Here is a 19,627-nt window from a genome sequence, read left to right as displayed (position 1 = left end):
GGTAAAAGATCATTGAAAGAGCAAAAGAAATTGCTTGAAATTTAAGACTCAAACATTTGACTTAACAATAAGAGTGTATAAATCCTTTGTTTAAAGAATTGAGTTGCAATATCCTTTCTTCTAAATTTGTACATTGAATTAGTAAACGTTAACATTTGCAGAGGATAACAGTAAATTAGGGTCATTGCTTAAAAAAGCTAGAAGCACAAGAGCCAAGTGAAAACTGTGTGATTTTAAGCCTGAATTTAACATGTTCAGGGTGATGTCATGAAAAGTTCTCCAGCAATGGACATGCTTACACTACTGCAAAGTCTGTAATATATATATACCGGTACAATCCAGCAATCATACTTTTATTATCTACTTGTTGAAATCTATGCTTAAATAGACTTCATCTTGTATACATTACAGAATCCTTAAATATAAAAGTAGATATTCAGTTGTTCATACAGATAGTGGCCAAAGGATGGAGAAGAGTACCCTAGATACTTGGAAACTGATCAGGGCTGATTGTCATGCTGGTTAATCTTTTAATATAATTTTGTTGAAGCAAGGGACAGACCAGCAAAATTTCTAATTCATTCCTTTGTGAGAGCATAACCAGTCAATTTCTGCAGGATGTAAGATATTGGTCAAACCAAAGAGGCTAAAACATAGTTTGTACTGATTCCTAACATCACCCAGCAGTTTGAATCTTAGTGAACAAATAATTCTAAATAAAGGATACAAAATCAACAGAATTAAGCTTCTAGTTGTAGACAAATCACTCTCTTTTCTCACAAACGCACACAAATGAGAAAATGTGAAAATAATCACTTGAATATTTAAGGTGCGCCCATCAGCCTAAGGCTATAAAAGTTCAGAAACATTTGATTACAAGAGACTCCAGTAATGCCTATTTGTGAAATCAATGAACAATGGCGTGGAACCATGGACCAGAGAAGAAGTAGCAACTATGATACCAGTCAGTTTGTTGGCAAGTTTCTTATCTATTTGCTTGTAGAAGCTCATTTCTGAATCATAGTTTAACTTCAGTGCAACTGAAGTTAAGAGTTCTAGGTAACACAAAAGATATCGGGCAAAGGAGTAGAGATTAAAGGATAAACAGATTATTCACCTTCATTAATTTTGACTAATCTATGTTTTCATACACCACAGATGGATACTACATATTAGGTGGCATGAGCAGATGCATGGTAACTCCTTAAGAATCAGTAAAATGGCTAAACTATATTTAAACAAGTTGGTTAATTTTTTTATAAACAAGGTTTAAACTATATTTATACATATTAGCACATGGTAAGATTTGTGGACCGTCATGCAGCTTCTCAGGACTTTGTTATTCTTCTATTGCAATCTCAAGGCTTCATTATCAACTAGTTCTGACTTTCTGCAACACCACCAACGTTCCTCTCACAAGCAATTATCAAATGCCTAAAGGAAATCATCCCAAAATATTGTATATGATCGCCAAAGACCACAAGTAAGAATTACAGCTCTCTCCCCTTCACCCCTTCTTCTAGAATTTCTTTCAGCCTCCTCAAAAAACTTCATCATTCTAATGGCTTTTGTTTAAGTTTACATCCTAAACAAAGGATCGTCAAACACCTCATGTCCTGAACCACTTTTTCTCACTCTTTCCTATTTTGATTTTAAAGAACTGGCTTTACAGAGCTAGTACTTGCATTATAGCTGCCACGTCTTGCATGCAAGATGATCAAGGGTATGCTGTAGAAGGTGCCAAATGATTTCTTATCGATCCTTTAGATTTTTCAGTACTGTCAACTTAGTCATCAGGAACATTGCAAGTACAAGATAAAATTTGAATGTGTAACTAATTTAGTTCCTTTGATTTGAATTTGATTCACTAGGCATTCGGCTCATGAGTTAACAGTTAACTGGAATCTGTGGGTGAAGTCAGTGGAACTAATAAGATTATCTTCCAAATAGATATTTCACATGTAAAAGTTTACCATCCAAACTCTAAAACTGGGATCAGATGAACTAGGGAAGTATGCAACGGCATGTTTAGTTTTCAGTTTAACCAATATTAGTCTTCAGGTTTGCGATTTGAAGATCATGAGAATCAGCTTTTTCTTCATCCTAAGCAATTCTGCCCTTGGCACACTCCTAAAAACAGTATGATGATTCTTCCCTATAGTATGTATGAACTACATAGCATTGCTTCACAAGATTTGTGTCCTTAAAACTCCTCTATTCAGCAGTTAAAAATCCTGTGCCATAACAACCAGGACCGGAGATGTTTACAGTGACAAACAGAACCATAGGCCTCAGCAGTAGAACTAAGTCATAAAACACATGTTATATTGAGCATCAGATTTATAAGGAGAGATCAATTACACTGAAGTATTCACCGTTCCCTGCCTAAATGCTTAATTAGACCATGATCAGGTACACAGAGTCTACAAGGCCTTGACTAGAATGAGGCTATTGAATTGATTTGCGCTATGCAACTTACATGGAAGAAAAGATTCTAATATAGGCTGTTTCCGAAAGTTTAAAGCTAGCATTGTATCTTCCTCTATTTCCTCCCCACCCTTGCCCCTCCACTCTGTCCAATATCAATCCACAGACACATGCAAATAAATAATCTCTGCACGAAGATGGGACAAATACACTATTGCTGCTTCTTGCATTACACATTCTAGCATAGTATGGTAAAAAACTAAAGCATGCACAGAGATCATTAAATTATTATTTTGACCATGGAAATCTGTTTTAAAGTAAAGGAAAGGCTCACCATGAGGCAATATCCCATTTGAGAAAACCTCCTTGCCCTCTGCTATTAACAAACTTGTGATTGGAACCAGAAACTAGCACAAGAAAATTGAATATGTTAATGTGTTCTTTAAAGCTCCAAACCACAAACCTTGCATACAACTAGAAAAGATACAAATTCCAAAGAGATGTAAGATTTAGAGCAATTCTACCTTCATAGCCTCCCACAACTGGATCTTCCGATAGCAAAATGGGCGCACTAAGATTAACATATCTGCAAACAAAGTTGCATCAAAACTTAAACCTTTGATTTGTTAAACTTTCACCAGATTGAGTTCAAACTGCCAGACACAAGAAATAGATAATATTAAACTCAAGTTGCTAATTCACAGAAAAAAAATTTAAGGCATTTAATAGATAAATGGAAAGAAGAGGCATAAATACTTGAAGCAACCAAGTCCAGCCGCTAAATGACCAGCAACACCTGCGGCAAGTCTAGTTTCAGCCACGCTATCTATCATAAGGTTCAATTTTGATTTTTTAACCATCTCAACAATTTCAAGGGTCCCAAGAACCCCAAATTTGGATAACTTAATGTTGATGACATCCACAATATTTTCCTGTATAAGTTTTTGAATATCAACCAAATTCCTGCAACTTTCATCTGCTGCAACAGATATCCCATACTTCTCTCTAGCAACAGTACTCACTTCACTAAGACCTCTCCAGTCATCTCTGTGAACTGGTTGCTCAAAAAGAACAGGAGTTGCTCCTTTTTCTGCAATAAAATGAATGATAAAAGACTTCTTTAATCAGTGAAACAAATTAAGTTGACAAAAAACCTAACAAGGTTAATTACAATTCAACTAAGTCCTTTGTATAACAACAAAAAGTTATCTTTATCTGCTTTTAAGCCCACTTCTCATGTGTAAAATACCTTACCATTTAGCTTTTCAAGAACTTCGATAGCTTCCTTTGAAGTGTACTGCTCATTTGCATCCAAGATAAATAAGCAATGAGGGTGTGCTGCTCGTACTGCTTGAAGAACTTCAATATCAGCATTTAGGTCTCTTCCCACTCTAAGCTCCAATATCTTAAATCCTAGTTTGCAATACTTAGCAGCCAGGTCAAAAGCTTTAACCAGGGAAGCTGTTGGAATCTGCAAATATGCTATAAATAATAAGAGAGTCTTCATCTCAACCATGAAACGGATCATTTGACTACAATTATTAATAGTTAGACATTCATTAAAATATGCTTGTAGCTTTGGGACTTAACTGTAGCAGCAGTCGACAAGGTATTTGACACACCACCAAATAATCTCCATAGGGGGACACCAATGCTGTTAGCAGCTGCATCAATTAATGCCATTTCCAGTCCAGCCCTAACCTTCATATACAGATACAGCTTATAAGGATCGGAATGCATAGTGAGCTTCAAGCCTATTAGTTCAATAAAAGGGGAAGAAGCAACCTAAAGGAGGACCATTAGTAAGCTAAATCTATGACGGCTTAAATTTTGAAGTCGCTGATTTGTCATAACTGGCATTTGATGATTACTGATATAATGCAGAAGTGACAACAATATAATGTGTTGATATTGTTCTTCTAAGAAACAGAAAGAGATATTGAAACCAGTAAGTAACTGACTAAATCATACCACTCGATAAACACAAAAACCTAAGAACTTTTGTCATGCACTTAGTGTCAGGGAAGAACATAAGATCTAAGAATTGCAAGATATCACTCAATAAATACTAAGGATTACACTCGTACTTATTAAATGAACACATTCGCAAGTTTGTTCATAACTTGTTTCCTTTAATTATGAAGAGATATATAAAGATTATTAAAAAATTCTTGTAAGAGGAATTCATTACATCAGAACTTTTCTGAACAGGAAAACCAAAAAGAAGAAGAAGAAGAGAAAAGAAGTTCTTTTCTATTAGGAATTTGGGAATGCTGTGCTCAGAGGGAAAAAGTCCAAGAAATCAGGAAGCTCCACAGAATATATAAAAGAAAATACACACAAGTCCGCAGGACTAGATTTTTGTTCACAACCATCAATGCAACAAATAAATTTGAAAAAGAGGGGAAAAGAAAAACAAAAGGAAGGTATCAAAGAAAAGGACAGGGTCGTAGTATACTCACAGAAGCAAATTCTCTACCAGGAACATTCTCTGAAATCTTATCTAAGACCAAATTCAAAGTCAATGGGGGACCCTGCCCCAGAAACTTGCATGCCTCTTTCACTTTCTCAAGAGCCATAGCCTGATTCCAGTTACCCAAAGGAAGCACCGGCACCTCACCCCACCCAACACACCCGTTCCTCAGTTCAACTCTTATTACCACACTCTCAACCTTTTCAAGCTTTGAAGATGCAAAGGTCAACGATTCATTAAGCCTAACACTCAATGGCCTCCCTTCAGCTCTATGTACATCAACCCAGAAAGTCTCAGTCAAGTTCTTGAACCCAAAGCTTGTTCTTTCACTTTCAGTCTTAGTAACTGCTGCTTCAGTCGTCAGCTCACTGCCGCCAGTACTGGAGCTGGCAATGACACTAAACTGGGAGATGTTCTGTTTAGTTTGCAGGTATATTGGAAGCCTATGCACACATGGAGGCAAAAGCAAAGAGTTTGTGGAAAAAAGAGCAGAGTAAAAAGCAAAAGAAGCCATTGGAGGAGATGGTTGAAGTCAGCTTCTTCCTTTGTTTCTTTGTACTCACTAATCTCCTGGTGAGGCAACGCTTGATATGTCAACGGATCGGGTCTCAAATCTTAACCTTATAAAAAATTAATTATTTTAATTTTATTAATTATTTAAATAATTTTAAAATTACTATCTTATCCTTAACTCTATTACATTTTTATTACCTTATAATTACCCTAATCTGTTTAAAAATTCGATTAAATTAAAAAAATTATTAAAATCTTCTTTATAGATACCCAATTACCTAAACTCGTATACATATATAATAATATTTCTTTACGTATTTTATAAAATTAACTACTAATTAAATTAATAAAAATAAAAATAATAAAATTTAAATTTAAATAATCAAAAACAAAAATCTTAAACATAAACTTAAATAACTAAAAATAAATATACATACAACGATATAAATTTAAATAACTATACATAAATATCCAAATAACAACATAAACTTAAATAACTAAACACAAATATCCAAACAAATAACATAAACTTAAATAAAAAAATATAATTTTTATAATGTTAACACAAAATAAAAATAAATATATTTATATTTAAAGTATATATACTAAAAATATTATAGTGTATATACAAAATAGTAATTATATTCTTTATAAATGAACCTAATGTATATAAAGTATAGATATTAAAAGTCATTGCAATTTAATTAATAATCATAATTTTATTAATTAATTTAATTAATTATATGAATTTGTCCTTAGTTACATAAAATTTTAAAAAATTAACTAAGTTTCAAGACTATTCTAATCTCACAACTTCTTTTTAGGTAATTAAGTTTATATATTATAAATTTATATAAACAAAGGTATATATATTATTTAGTAATTAATTTATATAATAGTAATTATATTTTTTATAAATGAACATAATATATAACATAAAGTGTATGTGTTAAAAGACATTACAAGTTATATACTATAAAGTGTATATATATATATATATATATATATATATATATATATATATATATATTACAATTAATAATTTTATAAGTTATAATTTTTATAATGTTAACACAAAATAAAAAATAAATATATTTATATTTAAAGTATATATATACTAAAAGTATTAGTATATATATAATATAGTAATTATATTTCTTATAATATTACTCAATATATATAATATATATTTAAAAACATTTTCAGTTAATTAATAATCATAATTAATGAATTAATTTAATAAACTATATGAGTTTGTCTTTAATTACATGAAATTAAAAAAAATAGTTAGATTCCAAAACTATTCTAAACTCAAATACTCTTTTTAAGTATGTATATTATAAGTTATAATTTTTGAAATCTTAACCCAAAATAAAAAATAAATACATTTTTATCAAAAATATATATAATAGTAATTATATTCTTTTGTAATATGACATGATATTCATATTATTTAAACATAATTAATAATCTAATAATATTTTTATTTATATATATTCATATCATCACATTAGTGATTTAACTAACTATATTTTCAACATATTTGTCAACATTTAACAAAAAAAATTATTGATCAAAATGATACAGACTTTGGATGTCTTTATTCCTTACTTGGGTTCGAATCAAATCACATTCGGGGTGGGTACCCACCGAACCCAATTTGGGTAATGAAATCCTTACCCGAATCTATTTATTGGATACCCAACCCGGTTGGCATCCCTAAATGTCATGCGTTCTGTTATTAGAAAAAAAATATGTTGCGGCTAGACACTGTCTTATATTTGTTTGATTATTAGATAGATACTCTTTTGTAAGAGCATATTTTGGTGATTGGTGACTCTTGGAAGTAGGAGTAACATGCCAAAATGCGTCTCCATGATTATCAGTTCCCATTAGTTAAATTCGCTTTCCCAAAGATTTATATGCAATCATTATACTATATTATATTCAAGAAAGAGCTTTAAAAAATTTATGTATTGTCACAACATTTGAAATCAAAGAGAGACATTGTCAATATCTTCAACAATCCCTTTGCTTCAATAATTTGCCATGTCTGATTGGAATTCACACTAGCTTTTATAATTACACCCAATAAATTATTGAACTAAATTACATGCTTAAAAATCACTCATCAAGTTGTTTATTTCACATGATCTCGGAATGAATTCATCTACCTTTGGAAGGGTTCTTGATTTCTTTCATGAATGTTACCACTCTGATTAGCTTTGGTAGAGTTTCCAAGGGATTAGTTGTTGGAGGAAATGTGTATAATCATAGAACAAAAGCATAGTAACTTCTTCTTACATTTTGTTTTCTGATGAAGTAGCAATTCATGACATGGGTTGAGAAGAATTTAGCAGCAAGATTCCTTCAAACGATACTAAAATGCATCACTTCGTTCTCGAAATCCGTCTACGGTCTCTAAATCCTAATAATTGATTTTACTTCTCAAATAACTATAAATATTACACATAAGAAGCAGAATCATTCTAAAAACTCGCTTGTCAAGATGGCCGAGTTGGTCTAAGGCGCCAGTTTCAGGTACTGGTCCGAAAGGGCATGGGTTCGAATCCCATTCTTGACAGAGAAAAAGGTTTTTTAGCTGAAGAGAACGAGAGAGACAGATAAGCTTACATATATTATTCATCAAGTTGTTTGTTTCACATAATCTCCGAATGAACTCATCTACTTTTGGAAGGGTTCTTGAATTCCTTCATGAATGTTACCACTTTGGTTAGCTTTGGTAGAGTTTCCAAGGGATTAGTTGTTGTTGCATCTGTTGCGAATGAATCTCTCACTTGGTGTCGAGAACATCCTCCCATAGGTGACGATTTAGTGGCTGCTTCGATCTCTTCTGGTCGAAAGTGTGCCCAATCAAACTTGACTTAGAGTTGTGTTGTCTGTTTGCTGTGGTGTTGTGGTATTGTGTTGTTTGTTGCTTGAGGTCCAACAACTAGTATCATAGCAAGTTACTGGTTTAAACCATGGAGAGTGATTTGGGTTCCATGATAAAGTTCAGTCTCAAATTAATCAAATTGAAAGTTAATGAAGGAAGATCATCTATTTTGCAAGGATTTATTTAATATGATATTGGGTGATTAATTCCACTAAGCCAAAGGATATGTTTGGTGATGGATTGCATAATGTTAGACTAAAAAATATTGGACACTATCTTGCGGAAGTTCTAGCCATAAGGGAGGCCATGGTCCTTTTCGCAGCATCCTCATGGGCTAAGATTGGTGGCATCATCGTAGAGTGTAACTCCATGAATTCGGTGACTTGGCTTACCAAACCCCCTAACGCTCCATGGAGAATAAGACAACTTATTTTTCAGATCGGTGCACTCAGAGACAAAGTGCTGAACTGGCAGATTCGTTACATACCCGGGTCGGGTAATGAAGTGGCTGATAATCTCGCCAAAACAGGGATTGAGAGGCCTAACGATCTCATAAGAATCGTTCTGTAGCTTTTCAGTGATGCTGGTATGTTGCGGCTCCCCTGTTCTGCAGTGTTGTTATGTCTTTAATACGGGACTCAAGGAGGGCCCCTCTCGCTGTCCCTTCCCCTGCTTTTGGTCTCGTTCTATGGATGGGCTGTGTCTGTCATGTTGATCTTTTGGGTCTGTTTTGTTGACAGTCACTTTGTTGTGAATGATGTCTGAAATCAGTAAGGAACTGAAACAGTTCATTGCTGATGTTTCCATTCCTTACTGGCGGTCCTCTTTTCTTTTTGTGGCTCAAGTGCATGAAACTGTTGTACAGATGAGATTCTTGTGCTTGCACTGACTAGTCTGACATTTTTTGTAAGCCAGTAATGTCTCATGAGACCTGATTTCCATCATCAGATCTCTCTTTTGTTCTCTACAGGGATTCCCTGCTTTATAATACAATTAACTTTCAAAAAAAAAAAAAATATTGGACACTATTAGAAAATGGATTGATATAAGTGTTTTTCACCACGTAGCAAAAGAAACATGCCCATAGTATTTGAGTAAAGTTTGCTACATAGCATAAGAAAAAGACTCCCAAAATAAATCTTTTGCTATTAAAAACTTTGTTAATTTGAAATACAAGGAGGGAAGATCAATGGCTAAGTGCTTGAGTGACTCTCAAGATTTAGTGAATCACCTTACTAGTATAGGTATTGACCTGGATGACGAATTACAAGTGTTGTTTCTTTTGAATTTTTTTTTAGATAATTGAGAAATATTGATTGTGATTTTCAATAATTTGACCCCAAATGGCAAATTGACCTTGGGAATGGTAAAAGATAATATGTTTAATGAAGGGGTAAGACGAAATGATATGGAATTTGGGACTAATCAAACTCTTATCACAAAGAGCATGAGCAAAACTAAGAATAGAGGTAAAGACTTTAGAGGTTTTTTTAAGTTCAAGAACAGGTCAAAGATCAAGGATTTGGTGAAGTGATAGCATTGTGGCAAGGTTGGTCACATCAAGTGAAATTATAAGATATTGAAGTAAGAGACAAAAGATGAAAAAGCAAAAAGAGTTTAGATGACAACAATGTTGCAGTAATAAATTTTGATGATGATACAGTTACTTTGTTCTGTACACATGGTGATTATATCCTAGTTGGTATTTAAGGCATTGAATGGATAGTTGATACTAGTGCCACATATGATTGTGTTCACGATCTACTAAGATGGGAAACAAGAGTGTGTCGCAGATTGTAAGAATCGATAATATTATTGTTGAAACAAGTATTGGCCGCACATTGGCTTTGAAGGATGTGAGACGCATTCTAGATTTGAGGATGAGCTTGCTTGCAGTGAATGCCCTTGACAAGAAAGTATATGAAAGTTAAAAATGGGCAATTGGAGCTTCTCAAGAGGTCTGTGCTAGTTGCGAAAAGAAAACTAAGTTGTACCATGTACAAGACTTGGTTGAAATTGTGCAATTGAGGACGATATTTCACCAAACTTGTGGTGTAAAATGAAGGTGCAGATGAGTGAGAAAGGCTTGCTACTTTTGACGAAAGAGTCCTTTATTCCTCCGACCAAAGTATATCTGTAAACTTTTGTGCTCATTGTTTATATAATAAGAATGGAAGAGTTTCTTTCTATATATGCATCTTTTAAAAGGAAAAAAAATTCAAATTAATTTATTTTAATGGATATTGTTATAACGGTTGAGTTCGTAAATTCAACTATTCGACATGAAAGAGAAATTTGCACCAATCTTTTTTGTTTAGTTATCATCTAAGTGAATCTATATTCTTTAATGAGGTTATTTAAAAGGATAAGTTTCGCTCTAGGAAACAAACTAAGTCTCTCACAAGACCTACCAATGTGGTATCTAATTAATTATATGTTATTCTTTTAGTCTTAATAAATCAACTTTAAATTCAATATCTCATTTTTTTAAAATTATTTTTATATTTTATTATTTTACAACAAATAAAAATATTTTGATATTAAAATGTCTTTTGAATACTCCAATACTTATGGCTGAATTTAAGAAAAATTTCTTACCTCAAAATTTATTGATTAAAACTTTCACGAAATACTATCATCGGAGAATTTTTACTTACTCATTTATTTATATTTATTTTTATTTTTTTCAAATAAATAAAAAAACCCTTGAAATTGAAATGTCTCTTGAATGCTCCAATACTTATGGCAAAATTCAAGAAAAATTTCTCCCTTAGAAATTTTCAAGAAAATTATCCTTTATAACATTCTTGAAATTCTATCATCGGAGAATTTTTATTTACTCATTTATTTCTTTGTTTACTTATGTTAAACTTATTTTATCTGTTTATTTCAAATTTATTTTTTTTATTATTTTGAAATAAATAAAAATCTTTTAGTATTGAAATTTCTCCAAAATTCTCCAACCCTTTTGATAAAATTTTCAAGAAAATTATCCCTTATAGCATTCTTAAAATTCCATCATCAAAGAGTTTTTATTTACTCATTTATTTATGTTAAAGCTGTTTTATATGTTTATTTCACATTTATAAAAAAGAAACTAAGAATAAAAAATAAATACCAAAATAAAATAAAACCAAAAGTAAATAAATCCAGACCTTTTATGTGGAAAATGGCCCGTCTCTTTTAGAGTTTACTACTTCAAATAAGCCATGAGCTAAAATTGGATTGAAATGGGCCTCGATCTATGCGGGTAAATGGTCAATTTTTTTTTTTAAACTGTTCTATTGGTGGGACTCAAACACCAAACCTCCCACTGACCAAACTATAATCTAAATAATCAAAACTAGGGTGCAAGCAACCATTTGTTTTCCTATGCTGATTTAAATAGGGTCGTTTAATGCTCTCATTATATAAACCCAAAATAAAACTCTAACACCATTTTTATACCTAAGCTTTTCTCTCTCTTTATCTAGGATTCAACTTTGCCTAGATTCAGGCCATCGGATCGCCACTGTCCACCACTTTTTCTGTCTTTGATCAAAGAAAGCGGCCGGTGACGGAATCTCTCCAAATTTTACCCAGAAATTCTTCTCGACTTGACCTAACACTTAATCGGAATTTTTTTTCAAAATCAACCAAATTTCCCTAGATCTAACTTTGAAATCTCAAAACCCAAAAACCCAAAAACTTAAAAAAGCTTTTTCTCTGCTGAGTTTTTATCTTTCCTTCCCCATTCCGTCCTCGTGTTTTGATTTTGGCTGATTAAGGGGTATTTATACTCATTTTTGTATCAATCTTATCTTAGATTAAGATTTTCCTTTCTAAAAGTTAAATTTTGAATTAGTTGATTAGGATCTTAATCTTGTTATTTTCAATTTCTTTTTGGTTTTGTTCATTATCTTTTTTTCTTTTCTTTTCTTTTTAAATTTCCTTTATATTTATTTTTATTTTTTTTTCTCTTTTTTAGATTTTTTATTATTATTTTTCTTAGTTTTGTTGGTGAGACACCTCGATCAAAATGAAGTGTCTACACATATGGTCCTATGGAGTTTGAGAGTAATGGATGCTCTCTTACTTTTATTGATGATACTTCACAAAAACTTTGGGTATTTTTGTTGAAAAACAAAAGTTAGGTACTGCATTATTTCTGGAAATTTCATGCAATGGTGGAAAGGATGACAAGATTATCCTTGAAATTTCTTCATGTTGACAACGGTGGTGTGTACACTTCTAATGACTTTGAAGAATACTGTTCAAAGCATGGGAGAAGACATAAGAAGACACAACCTAAAACACCACAACACAATGGTGTAATTGAAAGGATGAATTGTACCACTGTGGAGAAAGTTAGATGCATGTTGGGGATCACTAAATTGCCAAAGTCATTCTGGGGTGAAGTGATTGGCATAGCGAGCTATCTAATCAACAAATCACCACAATTCCTTTGGGATTTGACATTCCAAAAGGGGTGTGGACAAGAAAGATTCTTCGTACTCACACTTGAAAGGGTTTTTCTGTAAAGCATTTATGCACGTAAAAGATATCAAAACTTGATTGTAAAGCCACTTCATGTGTGTTTGTTGGTTATGGTGATGGAGGATTTGATTACTAGTTGTGGGATTTTAAGAAGAAACAGTGGTTAAAAGAAAATATGTGATTTTTAATGGATAAAAAACCATAGCATGCTTTTGATAAGAATGTGAAGACTAAGCAAGTCGTTGAATTTGATGACTTGACATTGGTGATGATTCCACCTAGAAGAGCCACAAATGATAAAAATGCACAGGAAATAAAACTTGCAAATACAGATGAGCCAACCACCGTTAGTGATGAGTTAGATGTTAGTTTTAACATTGCACAACCAAATCTAGTGAGTGTTAAGTAGAGGGAGCAACCTTTTCTACAAGAGAACATAGAGTCTTAACTTAGGAGATTTACTAGACAGAATCGATCATCAACTAGGTATTTTGCTTTTTATTATATTTTTATTATTGATGAGGGTAAGTTAGAGAGCTCTCAGGATTTGCAGTCTCATTTTATTGCATTCAATTAAACTTATGTATTTTTATTTTGGATCTAATAAGCCTTTATTACTAATTGTTGACTAATTAACATTAGTTAAAATACCATTTGTCATTTTATGCTCACGTTGTGTTGATATAGAAGGTGAAAAATGCTACATGACCAAGTTATCATGTTATATCAGTATATCACATTATCATCTATTATGACATCTCAACATGCATGTTTGCACCACGTGACATAGAATGACACAAATGATATTTTGGCTAAGTCAACCATTTGTCATAAGGACTTATTTAGCTCAATATAAAATATAAGGACTTGATTGAATGCAATAAAATGATAAGGACTTATTTAAATTTTTTTGAATAATTTAGAAACTTTTTTAAATATTATGCATACTCTTGTCTATTAACTTTAACTATAACTACCAGCTTTTTCTCTTTCTTTTTTTTTATTAAAAAGGTGATTTTAGAGAGAAAATTAATAATCAATGAAAGTCAAAAATCAAATGGAAAGATTTTAAACTTTGTGCAAAGTTTGAATTAAATGCGATATATGAGACAGAAGAATTAATATATATTATATTCCAAAAAAGTGAAACAAGTTTGTGTGTCATATAAGCCTATGAACTAATATATATTATATTAATCATCAATTCATAACATAGCATATCATAGAAAGTCAACGAGGCTAGAAGGATTCTAATGAGACGCGGAGTCCAATTCCTATGGGCCGTCAAGGTTGAGAGGGAACCACTCTGACACACAGAGCACCACGAAACAATGATTCTTTTAACCTTCTTGGGAGGTGAGAGTTATTCAATGGAGTGTCGAATTCAAGCCTCGGACAAAGAGGTGTCCTATGTAATAATTGTGGTAAAGTGCATGGTGGACCATACCTTAGATCGACAAGGTTATGTTTCTGATGCGAGCAGATAGGACACATGATGAAAGATTGTCTAAGGCCCAGACAGTCAATGGGAGATAACCGTGGCTATGTGCAATTGATGGAAACTACACCGTCCAAGGTAACGCCCTTTGCAAGAGATGCTATGAAAGATAAAGGCAAAGGAATAGCCACATCATCTCAAGGCAGGATAAAGCAACAATGTAGCATTAGAAGTGGTCAAGCAAGAGTGTTTACTCTGATACTGTGCGATGCTCAGGCCTCTAATGCAGTGGTTACAGGTATGCTCTATGTTTATGGTATCGAAGTTCTAGTATTGTTTGACCCCAAATCAACACACTCATTTGTATCACCCCCGTTTGTGTCGAGATTGAATCTATGTTATTATGAAATGAAAAAACCTTTAATTGTGAACTAGACGTCAAGCAGTAAGTTTTCAGTCAACTTATTTTGTAAGATGTTTATGAACAGGGACAAGGTGGTAGGTGACCATTGGAGGAGAATTTGGATGGGGTTTCACCTTATAAAGTGAAAATTCTCTACTAGAAGGTGCTTATGTGTAGGATTGTGTTGAAAATGGAGTTAGTCAAAAGAGGTTTTTGAGAGTTGATTTATCTAGTTGTGCACTTTATAGAGAAAAAGAGAGAGGAAATGGTGGATCACCTCTTTGAGTCTTTGAAAGTTGGCAAGTTTGGATAGGTATTGCAAGATTATGGGGAGTTCATTGGATAACTCATGCTAAAGCTATTAATTTTTTTCTTGAATGCAATGATCTTATCCGGATAAAGGACTTGAAGGTTTAGAGGTTGGCTTTCTTTGCAGTCATTTGGACAATATGGGTGATGAGGAATAAATTGATTTTTCAGGGAAAGATTTGGGACAGAGAATAATGCCTAGACCTTGTCAAGGTTAAATTAGCATGATGGGCCAAGGCAAAATGATCGAATTTTTTATAATAGGTTGAGAGATGTCCTTAGTTGTCCATTAATTGTTAAGAACAATAAAAAGGCGAATATAATAAACCAATGCTTAAAGTGGCAACCGCCATGCGAAGGGTTCTTTAAATTCAATGTTGATAGGCAATTTGTAAGGACACGGGACATGCAAGTATAGGAAGAGTGTTGAGTGATAGGGAGGAGTGTAATCAAAATCAAATTTTCTAAAGTGGTAATGGCTACAAATGCTGACATGGCTAAATTCCTAGCCATCAAGGAAGCCTTTAGGATCTTTGGTGGCTTTAAGTGGGTAGGGAACCTAAGCTTGGAAGTGGAAAGCAATATTTTAGATCTTGAGAAATGGAAAAGATTGTTAAGAAAGTGAAAAATTTTAAAGATCCTTAAGGAGATTAATGAGAAAGCATATGAACTCATCAAGGGAAATGTGCAAAGAAGTGATGATTTTTTTATGATATCGGATTAAGAGGATGTTGTGAAGGGGATGGGCGCGTAGATTGGCTTTTCTATTTTAGTGAATCTTTTTATGCTACTTGGAGGTTTTATTTCATCTTTTGCAATTTTAACTTGTTTCTTTTTGAAGGGCTATTTCATTTGTGTAGATGTTGAAGTTTTTCTCAAGCCAATGAGCATGATGCATGATGATGAGGAGAAGGTATTTAGTTTCATTAACAATAAAAAAAAGGAAGAAATAACAAAAAATGAGGAAAAAAAGAAAAAAAAAGATGGAATAGCAATGAATGAATTTTGAGAGAAAAGAAAGGATTTTTTCTTGTCTTTTTTATTTTGTTTCATGATTTCGAGTGATGGTTTCTTTGGGGTGTTGTGTATGTCTTTTTGTTTCATGATTTTGTGTGGTGATTTTTTCCAGTTGTGTTAGTTTAGGGGAGGTTGATTGTGGGCAGTTGGGATTAAGCCTATGTAATTGGAGAGTTCATGAATTAGGTTCATATGGGTAATAACAAATTATTTGTTGATAAATTGATGCAATATTAAAATTATTGTCCTTCCTAAGTGTGTGAATGTTGCAAAAGAGATTGAGTTAAAGTCTTAACGAATTCCATATCCTTTATGGGTAGTGTATTAAACTGCAGTATACACTTGATGGAATCATTTATATAAGTGTGGAATGGGGTCGTTACTATGCAAATTATGGCAAATTCTCTAGAGCACTTATGAATAACTAGGCACATGCATGGCCTATTCGCGTAAAACCAAGTTGAACAGCATAAAATTGTGAGGTGTAATGTAATTGATGAAAACTATATTTCACATAAAGAATTTTTGGTTCATATATGTTATAAATTTCACCAAAATTCTATGATTTATATTTCATTCTCTCTAGGGCTGGTTCATAGCTTAAAAAGCACTAGTCACAATGCACTACACTCAAATAAAATTTGACCCAACAAAACTTCCCATGAAACCTTATGAAATATATGGAGAATTGTTGAAAAAATAGTGTATTTCATAAGGTTCAAACATCCACATTACTAAATTACATAAAGATAAAAGTGCTTTAAATAGGCAAACCCATTATGTGCTTGTTGCAAGGAAGGAAAAAAGAATAGGTTCTCACACACACGATATCAGGCCAGGTCTTGAAAAAATTCAAATTTTCCCCCTTACATGTGAGTATACACGTCAGGTAGACCCAAGTGAATTTTTGTACCTTGGCTTTAATTTTTTCTTCAACTTTTTCAACCTTTGATTGAATTAGACTCAAACTCTACCATGCTGACTGAGTTTTCTTAAGTCTCCTGATTTCTCTTGATTTGGTGCAACGCCTTTCTACAAGTTAATTGGGTTTTATTTTTCTCAACTCTCCTAATTCGGTGCAACGTTCACTTCATTCTTTGCCTATAAATACAACCTCCCTACCTCAGTCACAACACACACCTAGCCACTCATCTTCTCTATAGCTTCTATGCATATTTCTTCCTCTAGAAAAGTTTTTTTGATGTTCCTATTATCCCTTACTAGTTTGTGCAAACTATAAAAAAAAGTATGTTAAATCTAGGAGGATAACCGCTATAGTCTTTTTGCAACGAGTTTTGTACTCCAAAAGAGCTGAAATTATCCTCAAGGATAGTGATACCATGCCTCAAACTTTTTACTATTTTTACTTGTTTCATTATATTTTCATTTGTTTCCCAAATTTTCTAACTCCTCTTTCATAAGGAACCACCTTGTGGGGTTTTGATGATTGGAGTGGAGGTTGGCTTCGATTCCTTTAAGCCATGCTTGCTAATGGTCTGAGGGTAGAGGTGTTTGGTTTTCTTCTTTGTTTTGGCATTGGCAAGGAGAATGGTTGGATTGAAGTCCGAAGAACCTATGAGGGGAAGGTCTTCTTTGCAAAACGTTATGTTGTTCTTCCCTTTTCCTCTTCATGCATTGCTAGCTTCTTTATGGCGGGCTTTTTCGTGTGAAGTTATGTTGAGGAAGAGTTGGAGAAGTTTTGCGCTTGGAACACAGTTGTTCTTGGCCTTCTGCTAATGGTCTGCTTGCGGCTTTCCTTGATTCATGCCCTTTGTTCTACTTTGTGAGGATCTTCTTACCTGATCGTTCTGAGGAGACATCAGGGGTTGCTTTGGTTTCTCCTTAGGCTTTTCACAGCTGATTGATGTTAAACTTTGCTCCATGGGGTAAGCTTAGTTATATGGTTTTTGAGTGTGGCCTTTGTAGAGTTTAGTTCTTTAATGGCAGGATTCTTGAGGTGTTTCTAGTGGCTTTTCTAGCGATTCTGATTTTTGAGTGGTAGAGCGTTTTGTTTTCATTCTACCAAGTGATGGTTTATGAGACAAAACTCATGTTTTTATTTTTTGACATGGGTTTGAAGTCTCGATCCTTTAGCTTTTGATGTTACAGTAACATTTTATAAGTAGTTGGGTCCTTTTGACAATTGTACAGGTGCTCTCATCCTCACAATTTCATTTATGCCATTAAAGTCTTCTGTCTTTCAAGTTAGAGACTTAAAATGGCATGCATGTGATGAGATTAATAAAAACTATCTTTCCAAAAAGCAAAAAGAAACATGTTTACCATTGAGAAAGTTGATCATGTCATTCAACTTTGATGAGGTATATATTTCAAGAAACAAAGCTGCCAATGGTTTAACTAGGCTGGTTATCAAAGAATTTCAAGCAGTCTATACATTAATTATTGAGGAAATTGTGAGAAATGACATTTCTTGATAAAGACATTTTAAAAGTAACCATCAAAATAAATTTAACTGTTTTTAGCCATATTTAGTCATGACTTAACGAAAATATCCTTTAAACTATTTTAAATAAATTAAACCATTCATCACAATTTCTCCATATTTATCCCTATTTGTGCTTCGGATTTCTCTCTCACATCCTACTCTCTCAAATTTTATCAATTTCTCTGTTCGGTATTCGTCTGCTATGCTTCCGATTTGTCTCTCCCGCGTTTTTAGATTTCTTTTTTTTACGCTTTTAATACATCAAGCAATGGTTTTGACATGCTTGGGTGGGTGACTATTTGGAAAATTTGATTTTTAGGTATTTTGGATAAAACTAAAACGGTAGAAATAATCACAAATGTATGAAATAGCTTTTAATTGAATCAATTCAAGACCTAGATACCAATAAACTCAAAATTTTGAAATTTATAAATCTAGGCTTTCAAAGAATATTTTTTTAGTCAAAGTAGGTGTTTTAGATAAAAAACATTTGTATTTTAATTTATGAAAACTTGTTAAAAACACTTTAATCTGTGTCAAATTGTAAAAAAAATAAAACAAAAAAAAAGAAAAAAGTTGAGAGGATTTGAAGTTTTGGTTCGTAAGTAACAACATTTTAGACATTAAAGTGTAATAAAATGTTTTTGAATATGTCGTGTAACAACAATATTTTTTCAACATAACGTGTAACAACAATATTGTTTTTTCAACATGGCATGTAACAACTTTTTTTAACCATGACATGTAACATGTTTTTGTACATGGCATGTAACAATAATATTTTTTTCAACATGACGTGTAACAACCTAATCATAACTTGTCATAGGTTTTTGTACATGGCTTGTCACATATTTTTGTACATGACGTGTAACAGGTTAACTATGACTTGTCATAGGTTTTTGTATATGGCATGTAACATGCTAACTATGGCTTGGCACAGGTTTTTGTACATGACGTGTCACAAGTTTTTGTACATGACATGTAAAACGCTAACCATAACTTGTCACAAGTTTTTATACATGACGTGTAATATCATAACGTGTAACTTCATTAAAGATAATTTTGTCTAATTTAATTAAAAATAATTAAAATTATAAATAAGATTATTTTTAAAAACATCTTATCATTAAGGATTATTTTTTAAAATATCTCTTAGTTATTTTTCAATAAAAACATTGACTAATGGGTGACGAAGGAATTGGTGTATGTAGCTGACTCTCGGGCTAAAC

General features: G+C 32.8%; 1 protein-coding gene and 1 non-coding gene across 6 annotated transcripts; one reads left to right on the top strand and one right to left on the bottom strand.

The window, feature by feature from the left end:
- Positions 1-275: 275 nt before the first annotated feature.
- On the bottom strand, positions 276-5,492 carry LOC18601998 (L-Ala-D/L-amino acid epimerase-like). Of its 5 annotated transcripts, none has more exons than XM_007033128.3 (7): positions 4,890-5,492; positions 4,018-4,128; positions 3,682-3,898; positions 3,184-3,517; positions 2,952-3,013; positions 2,762-2,834; positions 276-611 (listed from the first exon to the last, which is right to left on the bottom strand). In XM_007033128.3, coding segments are annotated over exons 1-7 (1,323 nt in total). In that variant the 5' UTR covers positions 5,415-5,492; the 3' UTR covers positions 276-610. The 5 variants fall into 5 exon arrangements, with proteins under 5 accessions (XP_007033190.2, XP_088662021.1, XP_017975741.1 ...); XM_018120252.2 differs by having other exon boundaries at positions 586-2,614; XM_018120253.2 differs by having other exon boundaries at positions 586-2,572.
- A 2,424-nt stretch (positions 5,493-7,916) lies between these two features.
- TRNAL-CAG (transfer RNA leucine (anticodon CAG)) lies at positions 7,917-7,997 on the top strand. Its single transcript has one exon. It is a non-coding gene; the product is annotated as a tRNA-Leu (tRNA).
- Positions 7,998-19,627: the final 11,630 nt, after the last annotated feature.

Source organism: Theobroma cacao, chromosome 4 (genome assembly GCF_053813885.1).
Source record: "Theobroma cacao isolate CCN51 chromosome 4, ASM5381388v1, whole genome shotgun sequence".
Lineage (NCBI taxonomy): Eukaryota > Viridiplantae > Streptophyta > Magnoliopsida > Malvales > Malvaceae > Theobroma > Theobroma cacao.
The sequence above is the reverse complement of the archived record's forward strand: the minus strand, read 5'-3'. Positions and strand labels throughout refer to the sequence as shown.

Excerpts from the sequence above, each read along its gene's own strand:
- LOC18601998 (XM_088805894.1), bottom strand. The coding sequence starts at position 5,414 with ATGGCTTCTTTTGCTTTTTACTCTGCTCTTTTTTCCACAAACTCTTTG. Across the intron at positions 4,129-4,889 it reads CTGGTAGAGAATTTGCTTCT|GTTAGGGCTGGACTGGAAAT; the intron begins GTGAGTATACTA and ends CTGTATATGAAG. Across the intron at positions 3,899-4,017 it reads CCTTGTCGACTGCTGCTACA|ATTCCAACAGCTTCCCTGGT; the intron begins GTTAAGTCCCAA and ends GCATATTTGCAG.